Here is a 21070-nt window from a genome sequence, read left to right as displayed (position 1 = left end):
TAGAATAATACTAGTTTGTTTGCATTAATGCGGAGCACTTATTCTGGTTCAAGAGAATCTCATAGAAGGTCGGCATCGAAGTAAATAGATATAAAAAAGTATCCTGGGAGTAGCATAGTCAAGTTTGATTTATTTCATTTTGGAAAACCGAAAGTCAGGCTAGGAAGAGGCCTCTGTGTGTGAAATCTTGCGCCCTATGGATACATGTCGCTTAGGTGAAATGTTCAGTAACATATTGTTGTTTGAGTATTATTGCAAAGGAGAAGTGACGATCGGAGGACCGAAGTAACTAACTATTGGGGACGCCGCGAAATGCCAGTAATAATTAGGTATGACATAAGCGGAATCAAATCCTTGAATGTTGTCGCTGATATCGCTGCTAGATAACTGAGCAAATGTATTTGACGGACGGAGCAAGGAATGGCATCAAGCTTTTAATGTACCCGCTACTTCAACTCGAAACCCAAAAGGGTGTGCTAGGCTTAGTGGCGCTTTAGTATGTCGAGCAAAGGAGGCTTCTAGAAGGACGTGCCTTTTACTAGAAAACGTATGAATTAGAGGTCCTAAGTGAAATTCCTAGGGTTTGCTGAAGTGTATACGCGTTTAAATAATTGACTCATGTTTTTCATACTTCTAATTAATATTTTTTATTAAAAAATTATGTATTATTTATACATTCATATCATTATGAATTTCACATCAGGTGAGCAGCTTGTCGTGTAAATCCCTGTTGAGCAGTTCTGTGCGGATGGTACTTAAGAAGTTTACCACCGCCATATTACGTACCCTTTTTCAGTTTCTGATTAATGAGGTTATGAATAGCTGTGTTGAGATCCCCTTGATCGTTGCGTAGGATATTGTACATAGATATATAGCCTGTACAACTATAAGACACTTGTTTCTACCATAGCTCGCATGTTATATACGTACACATGTTCATGCATATAGGCGATTAAAAGTACATAACAATTATGTGTATACGAGTGTGACCTCATTCGATTGTAATTTAGAAATAACCCTTCGACCCGTAATTTAGAAAAATAGCTTTTCGTTATCAACATTGTGAAAATATAGAAGCTGTGGAAACGGAATTATAGATTCAGGTCTCTTTTTACAATTGTATAAGGTTTTATAGTAGGAATTGCAATTCAATTATAAGATAGTCGTTTGTATGATCTATCTTATCATATGTGAAGCTACGCTTATTATGCATCAACCGCCCGCTCTTCTTTATCTGTGTGACACGGGGTGGAAAAGCTGCAAACGTTAGACGCCAAATCAGCGATTTCGTCCGACCGTTATCCCTGATTATTTCCGTCTGTAAAACAGGCCTGAAAGATTACTAACAAGATTAAATTTTGAAGCCATATAAATTAATCATCTTAAACTACCAATAACGAATTTTTGGGGAGCTTGTAAACAACGAGCAGACAAAGGCAAAACACGCAATTCTTCTCAAAATTGCCATCTAATTCTAAACCAAGTACAGGTGAAAAAATTGGAAAAGTATTTATACGATACGAACATATTCAGGAGAACATAACGTATAGGTAAGGAAAAACGGAGAGCAATCGACGGTCGCGGAAAACGGTACGAAAAACCTGTCAAATAAACACAATGAGTGTAATATTAGTGGATAGGTGAGGGAAGTATTATCATCATTAGAATATGGTGCCACACCTAATGGTGGCCACCTTGCCATTTTTTTTCTATGCAAAGCTTCACTCGCTTCTACGTTTACAAACCTATCATGTACGTACTTCTCTCGTTCACGCGGTCTACTTCGAATCTCGAAATAAACGACACAAACAAAATCCATAAGGGTAGTGTTTAAACGGCCAACAAAAGGCATCATTGGCATAGCTGGAGACGACTGCGTACTTACTTGAGCCCAGAATCAGAAATACGGTTCTCGTGACCACACGCACACTTATTGTCACCACGAATTAATAAGAAAATTTTGAAAGAATTTTGTTTATAGACATTTGGATTTAATAAAACAGGCGTATAATTGGATCTTTTTTTGAGTAGCTTGTGACATAACTATCATCGACTGCAACATGGTCATATAGAAAGTATGGTTTCTACCTTTCAAATACGATCGATCATCCTGGCTTTGGACATATTTAGTGTGGATAAATGTGCATGTACCGATTACGTGGGCATATGGGTTAACATAATAATAATTTCTAATAATCACCTATGCTTGTCTGCTATAGGAAAGGTTACCCGTAAGAGCTGACGTGAATTAAAGTGATTGTAAAAATTGCAAGTAAAGGTGCGATACGCATTTCCTAAAACGTTTATAACAGGTGGTGGCAACCTCTAAGGCACTTATTTGGTGGTTAACGACGACCATAAGGTATTGCATTGTTTCCCAGAAGGGGCAAAATTAACGGCAAACTTTGCATGATTTGTCCGGCAGGTAGGGCAAAGTTAAGATGGCGAGTGCTACCTGTCAACACGCGTTTGCAGAACCAGTGGACAAACTGCTTGCGAAAACACTTCAGGCGAAACCCTTACCTGAAGCTCTAAAAAAGCATCATTCTTCTTATCGGTAAACTTGTTGTTGAATATCACATTGAGCACTTAAGTTACGATTCGAGATTAGCTTTCATGCTCTTCTTGCCCAATGAACGTACTACATAGCAGTACGGCATTGGCTAAAATATACTATCCTTTTTCGCCTAAGAAAAACGCAGCTTTTCAAGCGAATTCTGGTAGAAATTTACGAATTGTCTGTAATTATTTATGGTCTTATCCTGTCTCTCAGTTAGTACACTTTCTAGGAAACCTCAGCTCTTACGTAGAAACACTCGTCCAGCTAGCTTGTGAAACCTTCTTTTTTGTGAAATGTTCAGTTACGAAATTCATCTAAAGATAGAAAAATGTGGAATTGTTCGCACGAGGTCTGTAAAATACGGTGGATATAAAGGAACGTCTCACACAAGCTCTTTCGAGATAATATAAACAGCCTTGACCATGCGAAACCGTGTTTTCTTGTTCTCTGCATTCAATTTCTGGTACCCAAGTCTCTAGCGCTTGACAAAATCGAATAGACCTTAGATGCCTGAACGTTCAAAGCCTATCTCATCTGCTGATTCGCTAGTAGTTTGCCATCTAAGGTTCTCATCACCCTTGGCCGGCAGACCGAAGCGAAGCGCATCCTACAGGTTCAAGATGCCATTTCTTAACTTGATAAAGGACCTTTGAGCAGCCACCTGTCACAGAGCATAGTGCAGAGCACAAACATTGCGTGCTGCTCTGGCATTTTTGATTTCAGCAAATAAAGAGATGAAATGGGTGTCAATTATACTATCCATCTTTCGAAACTGTGCTCGAAATAATTCCGTTTATCGTAGAATGAAGTTGCAACAAATTTAGAGAGAAAGGAGAGCACCTTAAAGTGCTATACAAATTTCCAATTTTCATATCTCTTTTTACTTCACCGAAAGGGTAAGTAAATCTGTTTTTATTATATTACGAAAACATAGTTTATTATAGCACGGTATGAAATAGGTAAGGGTCCTTACACTACCCAGCGTCAAATCGCTGGTAAATGAAGACTGTAGCCTAAGTAATCTGCTTCAGTTTGGCATCCATACGTTTGCAGCAAATGCTTTCAAAAATCTATTTCAGAATATCTAAATGCAAATCTTTCACCCAAAGTTTTCAAAGAGCTATTCACTTGTCAAGAGAAAGTGAATGTATAGCGCAAATTACTATTCAGATAGGTTCCGTGCCTCGGAAGACACTATCACAGATAGAGCAGAGCGAACCTCTGCCCCTGCCTATGATTGTTTGAGAGCTCGCAAGTCATCCTTTTTTCGAAAAGAATCTCTTCGTAGCGGCGTTTTTTAATCATAGGGGTTTATGCACCGGATTTTCCTAAAATTCTCTACTCGTCTTTGCTTACTGATCTTTGTTGAAAAGGTTTTTATTTTACCCTAACAACTTCAGAATGCCCTGAGCCTTCTTGCGAACAAGCAACAAGCGACTTGCCCGCTGGCAGGCTCATATCTCTTGGATGAATCTCTGAAAACTGAGCTAACAGTTACAAAACAAAACTCGATTGCTTCTCGAGTCACTTTAATTGCTCAGACCAATTACTTTGTTCAAGTGCTTCGGAAGTTGTGGATAAGTAAGGCCTTGCCGATCTGCGAAATCTGGAAGAAGCACTCATTAAGGATCTCAACAGCTGCCTTGTATGGTCCTATACCGAACAGTTCTGTTGAGAGCGGGTCAGCCTTCCAAAGCAGGCGCGCCCCTCCTTGATGATTCTTAGGGGCAACAAAAATTCTTAAAGGAGGAAATTTAGCGAAGGATTAAAATCTCGTCAAAAATCACTCCATATATGGCCATTATCTCGTGTTTAGAGAGCGTCAATAGGTTATTGCTTTTGTTCAGATAAGTTGGATACCTTTTTCATCAGAGGACTAGTATGTTATCCCGTAGGTTTTAGCATGATGCAGGAATGGCCTCGAATGTTACTGGATTGCTAAGACACCAAACCGTGAATAATGTCATTGCGTCTGCTCGACCTGACGATTGGATTGGATTGGTGGTGGCACACACACAGTAAAGACCTAAATGTTTCATTTTACGTTTGGTACTAGCGTTCAGAAAAACAGAATATCTGCAGAAATGAAAACTTCTTCGGGAAGCACAATGTCTGCTTGCAAATTCGCTGGCAGGTGTTGCGTTGCTTATTGTGATTTCGAACGGCGTTTGAGATTGCCTGCGACCAATGTCTTTGCTGGGAACGTCAAAATCTAGCCAAAAATACTAATAAAGAGGAAGTTCAGGAAAGCTTTTACGCAGCACATATGTCTCTCTTATTGACTACTGGTAGATAACATCTACATCCGGAAAACATCACTTACCAATAGACTTCCTGATTTAATCAGTCCATTTCACGCTGAACACTGTATATGCTTTCTAGCGCATATGTTCTTAGGGGCACGTCGTGGTCTGGGTTTGAACCCCAGCATAGATTCAACTCGTGGTGGTTGGGAACCAACCGTCTGACGGAATAATGTCTCACGGCGCTACCGCCTGAAACAAGCGCTAAAATATACGATATTGTTTATTCGTGATATATTGACAAAACGTTGGCTGATTGTTGCAATACAGATTGCATTATTATATTAATATTGCAGAATTATAACCAAATTTAAATAAGGATCTTTTTTAATACTATTAAAGGATTCGTAGTGAAAAGCATGGGACGTAATTTTGTTAACTTTAAATATCAATTTATATATCGTTATGGTTTATAAGGTAGGAACGTTAAAAATACCAAAAAATAAAAAAAATATTGTAAAATATTAAATATTATTGAAAAAATAAATGCTATCATTACGGAAAGAAATATTAATGCATGTGAACAAAAACTGATTTTAACTGGTACTCCTGATTTTTCGGATCTCCGGAAAATTTAGATTAGAAGGTAAAGATGACGATGGTGACATCGAGATGATAGACGTTTCCGGTCAGTCCGTCACTGACCACCAGGCGGGTGAATCTTTTAAAAAGCTACGAGAACCGGCTCATTTGTATGGGTAAGCTTGTTGTTGTTGGACGCTGACTGATTATTTTAATCATTTAGGTATTGAGCGATTTACAAAAAGACATGGTAAGCACGACCGTGTTATTAGTTAGCGTGCCGGAACCAGCGACAATATTCAAAGCAAGCTATATGAGATGCAAGAATGTATCAGTTAGCTATCTCATAGCTTATACAAGCGAAAAAAAACAGACAATCAAAGTTTCTTGTTTGTATGAACGGCATATTTTACATGAACAGTTCCTGCTGGGACAAATCTGGCACAAATTTTTGGCCATTGTGATATAACTGATTACGTTGTATTTGATAGAAGATAACACAAAGTTCCTATTCAAATATGGCTTCATCGGAAGCCAAGTTAGCGTCTTGAGGCTATTTTTGAAATATCAATGTATCTATAGAACTGTGCATTAACTGAGTATTAGCGATAAATTATCGAAAATAACCTAAAAGAGTTACATTTTGTCTCGTTGTTTGTTAGTGGAGGCCTTTACAGATCAAAAATATAGAATAGACCAATTTCAGAAATATGTTTCTTCATATTTGAAAGTTTCAACATTTAGGACAGGCATACAGAGTTAAAGTATATTTGCCTCCAAAAAAAAATTCTCGTATTCGTATTTTTTTTCGAGGTTGTACGTCATTTCATATATACTCCTTGTATCCTCATCAAGCACAATGCAACCGTCTGCCTACGCGTCTTTAATGATTGTACTACCCCTAATTATTTCCTAGCTTCAGCTGCGAAGAACAAACTAATTATCCTCACTAGGACATGCGTTACTGTAAAATGTACATTTAACAAGGGAGCCTTTTCAAGGTTCGTGGATCGCTGAAATAGTCAAATCTGCACATAATGGAAAGGCGACGGTAGGACAGGGGTACTCATGCCTAGGCACTTGAAGTCCAGGAATATAGCTTCATTCTTGATTTGTGTAGCTAAATAAAAACTGATTCAATATTTATTATATTCATTATGTTAGCTGCATATTTATTATATAAGCTGAATATTCTAATGATTCTTAAGAGTTGCAGGCAGCGATCTTGATGTGTGTATAAATTTTCTTAAGCTAGTTAAGGTGCACGCAGAAACCGCTGGACCAAGGTGCACCTTGTATTGTACCGAGCTTGAATATCACTTGAAAATCTACGATGGGCTCGTCGAACGCAGCTTTTTGCTTCCAAACGATTGCTACTTCCCATATAGTAGAGACTTCAAGAGTCGTGTGAAGACCTATCTGGAACCCACTGTTAAACTTAAGTTTCTTAAAATGATAGGCCTCCATTTTTCACATGGATACCGACTGGCCATTTCACACAACCAGCAAAGAGTTGAGGTTAGCATCGACGGGACGAACCAAGACGATAGTATTGAGTGAGTATGTAACAGTTAGTTCATCTTGTGGTAACCGTCTTCGCTTAACTTATAATTCCGTTTCAAGTGGTGGAGGGGCAACTCAGGAGGCTCCGTTCCAGACAAGAAACCGTTTCAAGTCGTTTAAAAAGTGCTAGTTATTCAAACAGTTGTAACGAAGTCAAAGGTCACATATTTACGCAGATCGACTTCAGTCTCTAAAAAGAAAATAAGAAAACGGAATTTCAAATTGAATAACGCTATACTAATACTGTAATTATAAAATGACGACATTAGTACAGGTTTATCGATCAACTATTGTAGTAGTCAACGTTTCCCAAGATATTTAACTTTAGAGATGAGTCTTTCCATTTCCTGTCATGATGGATCTCGATATTGCTGTTTCAAGACTCCGCCAAGACTGGGAACTTAATGCGAGCGATCAGAGCAGAAAAAGAGGTTACTATGTTCATTACTTTTTTTTATTACTCAGGCGTGTAGTGGTAGGTCAAAATGTTTACATTGGGATTCGAAGCTGGGTAATTCCACACATCTTTGAGATTAGTAGCCAAGTAAGTTATCAGTGGGTTATCGAAGCACAACAGTTCGGTAGGGCAACGCATTCATGTTAACAAAAATAACATTTGGAGGGTTCGGGGATCAGCTATGCGATCGCGAAGTGGTCATGCTTAGATTGAGTACGGTCTTTCCTAGCGTACGGTGCAGATTGTGCAATTCTCAAACGGAAATTCCTTTCGCAACTTGACCAAAAATTTGACGCGTCATTGATTTTTGACTACTACTTTTGACCGCACTAACAACACTCAAGTGTCTCTGTAAAAAAAAATAAGTTCTCAGTTGATACTCTTGCGCAATACGAACAACGTTACAATAATTACATGCCCTATTAGTAATTAATTGATCCCCATTACTGCTTGTCACGAACGTGCAAGAACAATATAGAAAATGAGTGTAAAGCTACATACTTGCCGAGCTAAGCATTAAAAGATTAATTTTTCATATTTCAGCGCGCCCACAACGACACCCTTTAGGTTATCTCCCTTTGAGAACCTGTGGTGTGTTTTATACGAAGAAAACAGGTACACACACAAATTAGAGTGGATTGGGTCGGCCATAAAGAACTTCGAAGATTTGCTTTCCAAACAGACGTTCATGATACATTTTGAGACAGGCATCAGCCTGATATTTAAGATAGAGATTTGTACCGAACATATAACCTATGGCCCAGGAATTCTCTTCAGGCCACTGAAAAAATTAAATCGGCACAGCCAAGGAATCTAGTAGGATTCTTAGGTAGGTCTACGTGTACTGTTTTCTAATCCATATATATAGTAGATGCGATTTCAATACTCCTATAAAAGCCAACTATATGGTAATTAAACTTACTGTTAGGCAAACCGCTTTCATAACATACATTAAGTAAATCTTAAATAAATCTAATGCAAAGCTTAGAACTGAGGTTTTTCTGTAAACGAAAGGGTCATCGTCATACTAGTTTTGCTCCAGATTTCTCATATCTTTAATTATGCTTACATATACTTTAACTTAGAAAAAGATTAAGCCACTTATTGGCATCAAAGGATTATTAAACATAGCTCACTCAGCAGACTGGTTTGCGACAGCCTTGTGTTTCTGCAGTGGAAAAAAAAGCTCATTGGCAGTGCCCAGAGTTAATGTCTAACATAGATAGTGCTTTATTTGTTGAATTAGACTGGCTAAGATAGGTGGAAAAATTTGACAAAGGTGGTGTGAAGTTGGTTTTGATGGCGGGCTATCGTTTACTGAAGTTAGCCCCACTAACTACTGAGAGAATAATAATTATTGTATTGTGGGTCTAAGATCGTCTAGTGGCTTAGAGATTTCTTGTAGTTTTCGAACAGCGATGGAATGTGTCTAAGGTAGCTAATTAAGTTGACAGGGATTACTTTGATTATGTGTTAGTAATTACATTCCATCGGTTCATTAATATCCGGCTATATGGGATGGCTATCGTTAACGACCTTAGTAGGAATCCAATATATAAGTAATCAGTCCAATAATAGAGTTAAAGTTGTAACTGAAATGCTGCAGATTTTTGACAGGACGTCTCGTACAGCCGTACCATGTAGACGACACCACACGATCCGTAATTCAGACATTGAGTTTCTGAAAAACGTTCCATACCGTGAAACAGCAAAAACAGTTAACTGACTAAGTAAACTCGGCGTTTAGTTTCACAGGTTACAAGGATGCGCGCTTTAACTTCACACAACACTCGTAGAAGCTGCGTAAAGAAAGGGCCTGCTGTAGCCTGCCTCCATGTTTTTAATAAAAAAAAAAAAATAATAACAGAATTACGTGTGTCGGCATTTTTCGCGCATAGAACCAAAAACTCTAGCTTTCTTAACATCCCGACGAATCGCTATATATTTCATAGGTAGAATAGAAACAAACCCGCGCTGAAGATACACATTCAAACTAGTTCAGCAGTTAAATTATCGCGCGAACTCTGTGAAAAGAGTTACTTCTTAGTGAGTAAGATGAAAAGTCCTATTAATTATCTTCAGATAGAATCGAAGCGACCGAGGGATATTAAATAGATACTTTAGAAACTAACGTGCCCTATCTGCGAATGCTGAGGCGTTCGCCAGGAATTCTTAAATCTTTATCCTGAAACTGCATAAATGTGTTGAAGAAGATGTTAAGCGATAAAAGATTTATTTATTGGGTAGAAGTAGGAAAAGAAGACACTGATCAAGCGTCAACGTGTCAGATGAAAGGATACGTTCGAAATTTATTTTAATCTAGGCAAAGGTAGACAAATAGGTAACAACTGATTTTTCTGAATGTCGCTACTGCGGTGTAAATGAAGCTTATTTACCATAGAAGAACAATAAACAAAATCGGCCACTATGTTCATAATGTAATACTCGCCTATAAGACTCGAATAATATACCGAACTACAAAATATGATCTATACGGAAAGCTGTCAGTCGGCTCTTCAGTTGTCAACGGAGTATAGCTGAACACTTCGGGCTGTGCCGTGTGAAGGCTCGCGTTCACATCTTCTTGGCGTCTTCCCTTTCGCCGTAGTGAAATCAAAGGGCAGATCGTCTGACACTGCTAGCAACGATTCTTGACAGCGTCGATTCGAGAAATTGAACCGTACGTAGGAGAAATTAATCGATGGCATTGTCGAAGATAACGCCCCATCAACTTTATACGGCATTGCACAACATAATTTGTACTCGATTTGTAAATCGTCCGATATGGCACAATAATGTCGAGGGAAAAAGGCAGCAACTGCTTCGTAAATAGAAAGTGTAGAATCAGAATAACGAAGTGTCAGATTGATGTTGCAATGAAAATTTGCGTTAACAATATGAAGACCCATTAATCTGGCGAAGAGTAATCCGGATGGCGCAGCGTTCGACTGAGTAAGCGTATCGCTAGAAACTGTATTTACTAACCGATACATTAACTCGTGAATATTTGCGCGCAGAGTTGACATGACCTTAGCCATAGCTATAAAACACTGAGTGGTTTTTTTAAAATACAAACTAGTTACTGGGACTCAATTTGTAATAACACCACCTGTGTCCGCTCTCTGTGCACATTTACCTACAACTACCCACGCTTCATTGACTCGTTTTAGAGCCGTCTTTGTATTTTTTTAACGTTTAGATCTAAGCTCTAGTTCAATTTGTCAGAAAGTCACTTTGTGCCCTACTGCATCACCTCAGAACTTCGATGTACCTATCCCATTCAGCAAATTCACTGTTTTAGCTCTTCTGGTAAAGAGCTGTTTTACGCCACCGCAGCCTTTGCATAACATCACTACACGTAACATTCAATTATTGTTCTGATCCAGTTGTTTACTAATCGTCCTAATCGAAATTAGTCCTATTGCGAACCTTTGTTGCGATTTGGCCGTCAGTGCTTCTATTGGCAGGACTGTGATTATCTTGCGACCTGTAGGTCGTAAACTTCAAAATACCATGTAAATATTAGCTAGCTTGAGAACGCCGGCATCGCTCAGTGTTTTTGACTGCTGAGCCTGCTTTCGACATTATAGGGAAACCAGATTTGTTTTAAAAATTCGATGAATGAATTACACAAATATTCACTCATTCGCGGAAAACCTTCCAAAGAAGGAACCATTCCCTTAGTTAAAATAAAAATATATATAGGAAACGTTGCACTAACGTGTTTTCTCGTTAAGCCAAAGACATATATAAGAATTGTTTTGGTTCCAATGAGCAATTGGCGTACAGAGCCTATTTTCTCTAGGCTGTAAGGCGTATACCTTCATCGTGCTTTTGCAAACAGTAGTATGCTTCCTACCAGTTATAAACCACCCAAGACATATATATTAACGCTTTAGTATGCTCATCTTATCTACGTTCCTATGTGGTACATGATTTTTCCTTGTCGGATCGCTATTCCATTTCCAGTCATTTAGTAGAAATACATTTAAACATTTTGTACGATATGTTCGTTCGCTATGAAAACCTAGAAGAGTAGATTCTGTCCGTTGTCCTTTTTTTGGGTTATACGTAGTTGACCTTAACCCTGTAACTCAATTGCTCGTGATTACTTAGCTAGCTTTTCTATTATCTAATCTAATTCTGCTATTTACATTTATAAAATAGCGACCAGATTCTGCACTCATCTTTTCTATAGTATTGCAAACGCTAAACGCCCTGCCTACTTAAAGCTGACTTCAATGTAAAACAAGAACCGCAAAGACGTTTTTTTTATTTCGTCAATAATAATATCCGAAAAGTGCAGGAACTTGTTGAGCTGAACCCATTTGCCTACCTGCAAACCTAGAACAGGCTTGCCTTCTAAAAGCATCAACAGGCACCTGAGAGCCGTTCTACTTATTATTTAATCAACACGCAAGGCTTCCACGATCGCGGTTACAATTTAGTATCTGACTTACTGCGTCTAGATTGCAGAAGCGGTACGCCTTCATTAACTTTTTCCTTTCTAGGGGCCACGCCTAATTCGAATATCTCATTGATCTTTCGAGCCGCGCAGGTTCTCACTCCCTTGTCCCAGTGATGGCGTAAAAAGTAGCGTGTTTGCCAGTTAACCTAAACGACACGTGGTGGTCTGGATTCAGATCTCAGAGCAGACACGCTTCGTTTTGTGCTAGGAGGTGAAGCTCCCGGATATAATTCCTAACGGGGTACCAGATATAAAACTCGAAGCATTCAAGTTCTTCGTAAAGGATCGGTTGCAGCCGTTTTGGGTTTGAGTCCATTTTGGGCCTCGGTGAAAGTTTCCGTAGCTCTAACAAGATTAATATGGAAGTAATAGGTAATTTTAGGTACTATATCGGCAATGTGTTTTTGAAGCTGTCCGTAACGGTTCAGTGAACACATGTTTACGACACCTAAAGAATATGTGGGGTAGTTCATGTCTGAAGCCGAACGCAGACACATTTCGCTTGGTGCAGTCCGTAAAGACAAATGGACCTATTCATATTTGTGATACACTTCCATTTACCGGTAGGTAAAATAAATGAAATGACATTCCAGTTTACCTCATGGAAATATATGGTATATTACGGAACTTTTTTCTCGGTACAGCCTCACAGAACACCGAACGATTCTTCAGCAAGCTTGAATTCGTTCGATGTCATCTCCGATGATGAACTGAGCCCTTACATAGCTTTTACGAGTTTCTTCTCGTTAAGTAATATTTATTGTAATTGTTTTCAGGATGGCGAGGCGTGACTCTGAAATTATTACGTCCTTTGTTAAAACACTCTTTGCACTGCCTGCGCGAAAAAAGTCTCAATATCACATACAGTTCACGAAACTTGAAAAGCTAAGAAATAGCCACATGAAGATTTTAAAACTTATGGATGAAGAAACACGACGTGTAAGAACTCCCGAATTCATAAAAGACGTAAAGTACCATCTTCTGGGCAATCTGGGACCAATTGTCTACATCACATTTGTTGCAGCCTTCAATATTCATTTTGAGCTGAGATACAACTTAGTATTATTACACAACTGCCAACGGTATGAACTGGTTATAGATTTAAGGTAGGCTTAAGGAAAGATACATTTAATCTTAGTGGTACTAACTGTAGATAGAAATTTCAAGGCAGGAACACTTGTCTCTTTCCTTGTCAGCAAATGGAATGATCCATTTGTAAGATACTTTGTAGTACATGTAATTACATCAGTTGTTTCTGCGATATTGAAAACACACTTACGGAAGGTGGAAGATCGGCTTACGTCTAGGGACAGCCGCCCTAGGTCGGCTGGTTTCTCATATGGTATCTGTATCATTCTCACTCCATCGTTCACATATCACTAGCAATAAAAATTATTCTTATTTCAGGACTCGACAGGCACTCGGCCCAAAGCTGGACCCATTGAAATTGTCCCCACTTGAGAAGGTGGTGTGCATCCTGTACTACGAGGAGAGGACCAGTAGGTTAATGCTGAGTGATGACATTGTCATAGAGGCTGAACGTTTACTGAAGGACACCCACCTCATATTAGACTTCCAAGGGAGCGGGGTCGTTATGAAGTTCAAAGTTGAACTTGTACCCGATAGTGAAAGGGAAATAAGTTAGTGTAAATGCTAGGATGATGAAAATATGTTTAGCAGGAGAAGTGTTATGCCCGAAGCGGGGGACCATTCGTGGCTCACGCAGCTGCTACCATTAAACATACTGAGCTAGCTATAATTAATTCAACAACTCTTTGCAATATGTCAAATATACATATTGAAATAGAAAAAACGCTCCAGCGTGTCAAATATAAATAAATTCGTGCGATCGCGAGTGATGATCAATCTTCTCTCAAACTGAGTTTACGTATAAAGTTAGAAGTTAGATTCGTTGTTGCTAAATTGAACGTTGTTACCCAGGGCTAAAACTTAATCGACTGACGATTTTTGTATGGTAGAACGAGTCTGGTTAATTATGAAGTAAGGTTAGCTAAAGGCCCATCCTCTTGTCTCCTGACACAATGTCCTTAGTGAAAAAAATGCCTTTTAAAGCACTAAGCTAAAGCTCCGCTTAAAAGTAGTTTAGTCATTAACCGCGTTTGGCTTGATTTGATGGCAAACTTAGAAGGTGCCACGCAGAGAACGAGTCACTGGTGCAACTAAATATGAAGAGGCGGTACCTAGGTGCTGATTTGAGTTCGCCATATACATACACATGTGCTGTCAATAAAGTAAGGCGGGAGTAAGAAGTTCGTGTAGTAGAGAAGTTACCGAATACGGATACGAGAAGATGATTTACGAGAGTGGTTTTAAGAACAGGAGTCGTTATTAAGGCTCCTATTTTACCTAGACATTAGTTTTTCGTCGCACAAATCAGTTGTTAAAACGTAAAGATTAAACAACTAAGCAACCAATGTGTTTAAAAATCGTTTTTTTTTTGTTTACCATTCCTTTCGTTCCTGTTGAAGTTCTAGTGTCCAGGTGAAGCTATCTCTTTCAAGCACACAACCTTCGTATTGCTTATAGCGACCATCTAGTAACCATCTTATGCCTACCAATTGAAAGCCATGAACACATGCATTCCTGGCAAGGAAAGAATTACTTTATTAGCAATTTTAGTTTGTGTTCGCTAGTCCGCTTACACATAGTCTTCTGAACTTTTCAGTTTCCGTGTTGGAGAAAGACTGCAACCTTCAATAATTGCAACTCAAGTACTCTAGGACACCTGTCTGCGCACTATACCACCAAAGCTTTGTTGTTAACCGTCATAATCAATTGCGTAGTTTAGGAGGTGTGGTCCTTAGAGCACTGCCCTGTAACCGTCAGTACATGACACAGTCGATTCTCACGATGGCTACGTACGTCATACGATGCCTTTCCAGCGGCATTCCAGCACTAACGTAGACAGCGGGCGGCATCTTAAGCTTGATATCGAGCTTCGTATCGAGGTAACTTATGATATAAACCACTACGTTCGATAGAGTACTTCTACGGTATAAATTTTTGAACCGGTTACATACGGGGATGCTTAACGTGCTCGGACTCGTCGAAATTATAAAACACATTTACGATTATGCAATTGTCATCTGTTTCATCGCGTCACGAACCCTTATCCGCGGTTATAAGCGCTGAAAGCGTGATTTGATTATGCATTTAATCGTTGCATCAACGAAAATAATAACTATCTGTTACCGTACGGCCTAGGTTAAACAGCTAGCAAAGAGGCCTAGTTGGCCAACGTTCAGCAATGGAAAACAGACATCGGAAAATGATTATTTCTAATTGTGAAAATCATATTGTTAACTCTATGATTTAAGTTCCCAAAGACAGATTTAGCTTTTAGAGCCAAGAGTGAAAAAACGTTTATCTACAACAAAAAATTCCCATCGCATACACTAATACTCACTCGATAATATAAAAAAAAAAAACATCGAACAAATTAGTAGGTACATTTTCGTTCGTTTTATTTGAAAACCCTGGCCAGTTTTCTCGATTCTTTATCTGCGTTCTAATTGCGGCGACATGACCACATGACAAAGGAAACGTTCGGTCATCTAATTAGCTCCGTACTAGAGCCATTGATACGAATGATAGGAGTAAAAAGTAAACTACTACGATTCAATTATTAGCCGAACAGGATCATTAGAGGAACAATTAAATCAGTTTTTCAACCGGATAACTTCGAAATGCTGCCTTGCTTATCATTGTTTAACAACTAGGACAAGTAGAATCGAAAATCCAGCCTTAAGCTCAATGCAACGAAAACAGGACAGCTACTCATATTTCCTAGTGTAAAATCTTATACGTGAACGTACATCGTTGCAGTTACGTTAATCTACTCGCCACACACGCGGCAATAATCATAACCAATATATATACCGTTGTTTTACATTTTTAACAAAGTACAAATACTGACGCCTTAGTATTTATTACCAGAGCTGCTCTTAAATTTCGATAGATGCCAATTGGACTGGCAGATTCTAGTTCTCGTAAGGGACAAATGAAAAAGCTCACCTATTTCTTCTCAGGCTTTGCCTAACAGCTTCATTTCTACCCGTAGGGACAGTATCCAATAAAGAAGCAGCTCCCAACAGCGGAGTACAGAAGACAGTTACCTCTGCGTACGCACCCTATGATTTGTGTTCTGTTACGCAGCATCATTGCTTCCTTGTAGGATATAAATTAGGTTAAGAACAACGTATATCGGCTGTATTCCTCTTCCGGTAGGTGCTATATGCCTTTTTTCTCCAGTGGTACCGATCAAACAAGGTGTGAAAAGCGTTTGTGATCTGATCTCTATTTACGTTCTTTCAGTGTTAAAGTAGTTCCCATGATGGAGAGATTTAACATGCGTGAGCGAGCAGTGTGTCTTCAGACCGTAAGAAAAGTGGATATGATAGCGTTTTAGCTGAAAATTGAATCCGGAACTTTGTTGCTCTGAGCGCGCTGCTTCTAACTCCCTCGCTGTTGAGCCAGTCAATCATACGACTGACTATAAAAGTCCGCTTTCGGAATCCATCAGCAAGATTTACTCTTTTCTGTCCTTTTTCGTCTGGGTTTTCGGTCGACCGATTCTTGACCCGGATCGAATGGACTCAGCCGTGTTGTGTGGTAAATTCTTAGAAATCGCCTGTGCTCAAGGCGTATATCGTTACCTCTAAATCGCTACAAGACGCCCTGGGACTATTACAATTGACCCAGTGGATTCGTTGTGTTGTTGCCTATCCCCCTTTGGAAGCGCTGTCTCTAGCATTGACTGAAAGAACCAGAATTTTTCTGCTTTTTGTAGTGCGCTACGCAGACAAACGGTGCCCTTTCTTCAATGTTCCTTGCTGCGGTCGTTCAGAACACAGCAATTGCGCACCGAGTAAATCTTCTCTGACTCTGCGGTGGATGGATAACAAAAAGAAACGAACGGATTTTCAAACAAAAAAGTTAAGAAGACTTCCACATCGGAACACGAGCGACAAGCCAAGGCCAAACGGAACATGGTGTTTCAAAGGGATATTGAAACTTTTTCACAGGAGCAAAGAATAATCGAGCAAAAGGTGGCCCCGCGAATTTCTTTGGTGACCACAAGTATGAAACTGCGAATTGAGCAGTACTATCCTCATTAAGTACTGTAGATGGAAGTACGGCGTCCATCCGCTGTGGTCAGTCGTTATTCGAAGCAAAATGAAAACGATTAAAATTACGACAATGGACAAATCTTGTGCAAGGAAAATAATTGTAATAGAAAAAAAAAAAAGCTACTACACAATCTTTTCGTTAGTTCTAGTGGAAACAGAGAAATATGAGACAGGAAGGGGCTAAACACGCTTGTTGGGAGGGTTAACTAATGAAATGTGTTAATCTATCAGAGTTCTGGCTATCCGTCTTTTCAGCTAGCTGTTTTTGTATTAAGACATCAATCGTTGAAATGCTATCAGTAGCAGTAATGGCTTAATATACAATATATATATATACTTCTGCTTATGTATTGATCATTTACACTTGGCCTTTGGCGGTCATCTGTATTAGATGTGTACAAAAACTGCACATCTCATTTCTACACACACCAACAACATTCAGCACGCGCCAGGTCTCACACGTAAGGCCCTGCAAGAATTTAACTCGGAGTTGTTTTCGCATGCGCCGTATTTGCCAGCACTCGCGCTTACGGACGACAGCCTCTCCGACAAATTAGGTACGATTATAACCGTACATTTGACATAAAAGTTCTCCAAGTTTTCCCACGTCAGAGCCGAAATTCGTGACAATGTATAAGTCTACAGACTGAGTGATTGAAAGAAATTACGAAAAGTGTCGGCGAAGATATAATATTGCCGGAATCGGGGTACGACACTGCATTTTTGACAGGTAAAGTAAGTGCAGGAGCCCGTAGATATCGCCGTCATTTCCTGGTATATTTCATAGTTTGTTTCATAATAACCTCTCATTGAAATACCTTCCCTTCTAATCTCAACAACACTGCCTGCATTTATTTAATTTATAACCACCGTTTTTAGCTAAATATTGAAATTACTGTAAATCATATTGGTGAAAACACACTTTAGCAAGTTTGTGGACCCATCCCTCCAAAAGCCGGCACCCCAATTTTCTTTCAGTGAAAAAAAAAAAAAAAACCGTTCTACTGTCTTAGTCAGCGCAAAATACGCGTGAGCGAATCTCAACAAGAAAATTATCATGTCAGAAGAGACGGCCATACGTAGACTGAGAGATAGCAGCTAGATTATAAGTTGCTACACGAACGTTCTAGTAATACGGAATCTATTTAGCCAAAAATTTGCGTTGAATCTGGTACTACACTGCGCATGATGTTTTAGCGACACATACACCCAGTTCATGGCTGACGGGCTGTCATGGACAACTAATGACCTTGAAAAGTTCCGCTTTTCACCTGTATGCCGACATTCATTCTTCCAGAGACGAGGAAATCCCGTTTTTCCTAGTTTGAGGTAGAAACGGTGTCGGTGAACATGCCTCTTCTGTTGCTCAATACTTAGTTAATGTCCGGATCTTGCGATGGCTAGTGACGAGTCAAGGTGCTGCGACCTTCGAGATCATCTGAGGCATCGACGTGAAGAACTCTGTACCCGGCATCTTCTGCGAGGAATCATTATAAATACGGACAATAGTTGACTTCAGACTGATTTCAATTGATACCCTTTCAGGCTGTTGTACCTGCCCGTACTTAACGGAACCATGATCTTTAGTTTCGTGTTTTTGTAGGACCACAGCCGGCGTTACTTGGCTTCGTAGAAACCGGTAATAAATAGTGTGGGAAATTTGCAAAATGCTTTAGCGGTACTCAAACGTATATACAAAACTGCTGAAGGCTTTTTTCATTAGTTGCTCATTCTTTAGGCGTTCAAACAAAGTTTACCAGCATTTCAACGAGAGATGTGTTTTCCGTGATCCTAAGTCTGGTATTTAAGGTCAACTGGAAAGAAAAGCTATAATATATAGGTATTTCCTATTCGTTCCATTTCAACGTATTTAAGAGCTCCTTTTGAAAAAGTGCACTGTAATTATAATTATGAGTCCATGAGCTGATAGCTCAAAAGCTCCATAACCCAGTATATTGTACATTCTGGTGTTTTTTTTTTTAAGGAGAATGTCAGTAAAACGGAGGAGGGTACGTGTTCTACAACTCGAAATGAAGAAATCAATAAGCTGCGCTCAGGAACAACACAAAATCAGTTTACGTGTCGTGTCAAGGAACATACAAGTCATGTCACAATCCACCTCGAGCCGTGTCTGTTAGCAGTTATCTGATGTAGTTAGCTATAAATAAAGGCCAGCTGGCTTAGCTCTAGCCTGCGTGTCAACGAACGGAAATTAGTGTGGCTCCTTTACTATTGCGGCTTTCCCTGCTCCATCGAATCCTTAGTTAGGGGGCGAGATGCGTGCGTGAGTGGCGGTGGCGGTGGCGGCGAACGGCAGCAGTTAGGGACAGGTGGCCGGTCTGTGCAGGTGGTCGTCCGCTCGAAGGGATGTAATCGACGGTCGAAGGGAAAACTGTGCTGGGCGGCTGATATTGCCCGCTATCTGCACTAGTTCCCCTCCGAAGCTCTTCCTTTCTACTTATTACGGCCATACCACCCACTGCCGCTGCTGCCGCCTCCTGCTCCGACTTCACTCCGCCTCTAGGATATTCCATAGTAGCGGTAATTAATAATGGGCTCGCGTGCCAGCAAAGGATAGGTTGTCGGAGCATCCGTTAGAGAGGCCTGCTGGCTATCGCGCCAAAGCCATCTTCCACAATTTATAACACCTTCACCAGGAATAGCGGTGAAGAGGGAATAAGAGAGAACTGGCTAACAGGACTAGCTTAGAAGGGCGGGCGGTCAACCAAACGTTCGCTCGAATCCAGGAACAACGGCGGGGAACTCCTGAGTGCCCATACCGCTTCCGCCGTTCACAGCGATGCGTTTAGTCCATCCTATCTTAAGTGGGATAGAATGCCAGGCGGGTGCTCTTTGCCCACTTGACGCTACTCTGCTATGCAAGCTTACGCTAAATAGATGGACCTATCTTATATAGCTAGTAGTTCATGTAACAGCTGTGCACAACAGTCTACACTATAAGGAGTGAATTGTGCTGCCAGTCCAAGAGTTAATTGTTGACAGCGTTAAACTAGTAATAACAAAGGATGACAAGTTATTTAAAAACTAACTTGATATTATGTTAATATATTTTACATTTAATATAATATATCAGTCAGTAGAATAAAGACGTGTGTGAGGCAGTTACGGCAGACTTGACATTTCTTAGCTGATCTGATCATGATTAATCATATTATGTGTGTTGAGATAGTCAAATTTTTTTCTATCTCTGCCATACTAACCAAATATCTCATTCTTCAGACGCGATACACAGTCACAATCTATTCTGTTGTTGTACTTTGGTTTCTATCCGAGCTTGTGTTGACCATCTTTAAAGAGAAAAAACAATTTTGAATATTGTTTATAATAGTCAGAATCGTGTCTAGACCGTCCACAATAGCTGAGAGGAAAACTTCGTATCTTGGACTTCTGTTAACCATACGACATATTTGAGGGAATCATTTTAGGGTGAGCTGGCAGCAAATATCTTGAAATCCAGTCAATACTTACGTGTGCCTTTATGAAGTTCGAAATGTTAACAAACGTATTCCTTAAGTTTTACGTCCAAAGTCGGCTTTAAACATCAGGCACAGAAATATTTCGATATGATTCTCGCTCAAGAGACGTTATTCCAACATTTCCGTATCCACATGTTATGCAGACGTATTTATGGATGTATTACAATTACATTAGAACACTAGATCTTTTATGCAACCAGATCAATACGCTTGAGACATTAGATAATATATTATAGATGAGGAGAGTCAATCAACATACTGACACTAACAGTCGCTCTATGTTCTTATGTTCTCCCGTATTTGTGCAGTCATTTGATGCACATCTTTCATGCGGCACACGTCAATCTATACGTGCGTTTGGGAGCGTTTGACTGCATAGCCTACTTGATTCATCGGTATAATGTTGATCTTTTTCTACAGGAAGGCATTTTCTTGCAGCATTGACGAGGTGGTGGCTAAGGGAGGTCTGGTTGGAGACGCGACGTCGTTTCTGCGAATCAGCGTTGCTGCCCAGTTTCCTAATGCATCCGAGGAGATGCACTTATCCTCA

At 39.7% G+C, this 21070-nt stretch overlaps 1 protein-coding gene across 4 annotated transcripts; it reads left to right on the top strand.

Moving 5' to 3' along the window:
* Positions 1 to 1421: 1421 nt before the first annotated feature.
* On the top strand, positions 1422 to 19235 carry LOC111270578 (uncharacterized). 4 transcript variants are annotated; one of them, XM_022850856.2, is made up of 8 exons: positions 1422 to 1590; positions 2426 to 2557; positions 5442 to 5561; positions 6594 to 6941; positions 12650 to 12979; positions 13281 to 13372; positions 14560 to 14842; positions 19008 to 19235. In XM_022850856.2, the coding sequence occupies exons 2-7, from the start codon at positions 2442 to 2444 to the stop codon at positions 14592 to 14594; spliced, it is 1041 nt and encodes a 346-aa protein (XP_022706591.2). In that variant the 5' UTR covers positions 1422 to 1590; positions 2426 to 2441; the 3' UTR covers positions 14595 to 14842; positions 19008 to 19235. The 4 variants fall into 4 exon arrangements, with proteins under 4 accessions (XP_022706591.2, XP_086828664.1, XP_086828663.1 ...); XM_086972538.1 differs by lacking the exons at positions 14560 to 14842; positions 19008 to 19235 and having other exon boundaries at positions 12650 to 12955; positions 13281 to 13729; XM_086972537.1 differs by lacking the exons at positions 14560 to 14842; positions 19008 to 19235 and having other exon boundaries at positions 13281 to 13729.
* The last annotated feature ends 1835 nt before the right edge of the window (positions 19236 to 21070 follow it).

Source organism: Varroa jacobsoni, unplaced genomic scaffold (assembly GCF_002532875.2).
Source record: "Varroa jacobsoni isolate VJ856 unplaced genomic scaffold, vjacob_1.0 contig00010, whole genome shotgun sequence".
In the NCBI taxonomy this organism is placed as follows: domain Eukaryota; kingdom Metazoa; phylum Arthropoda; class Arachnida; order Mesostigmata; family Varroidae; genus Varroa; species Varroa jacobsoni.
Note: the sequence above shows the minus strand (reverse complement) of the source record. Positions and strands in the feature narration are given on the sequence as shown.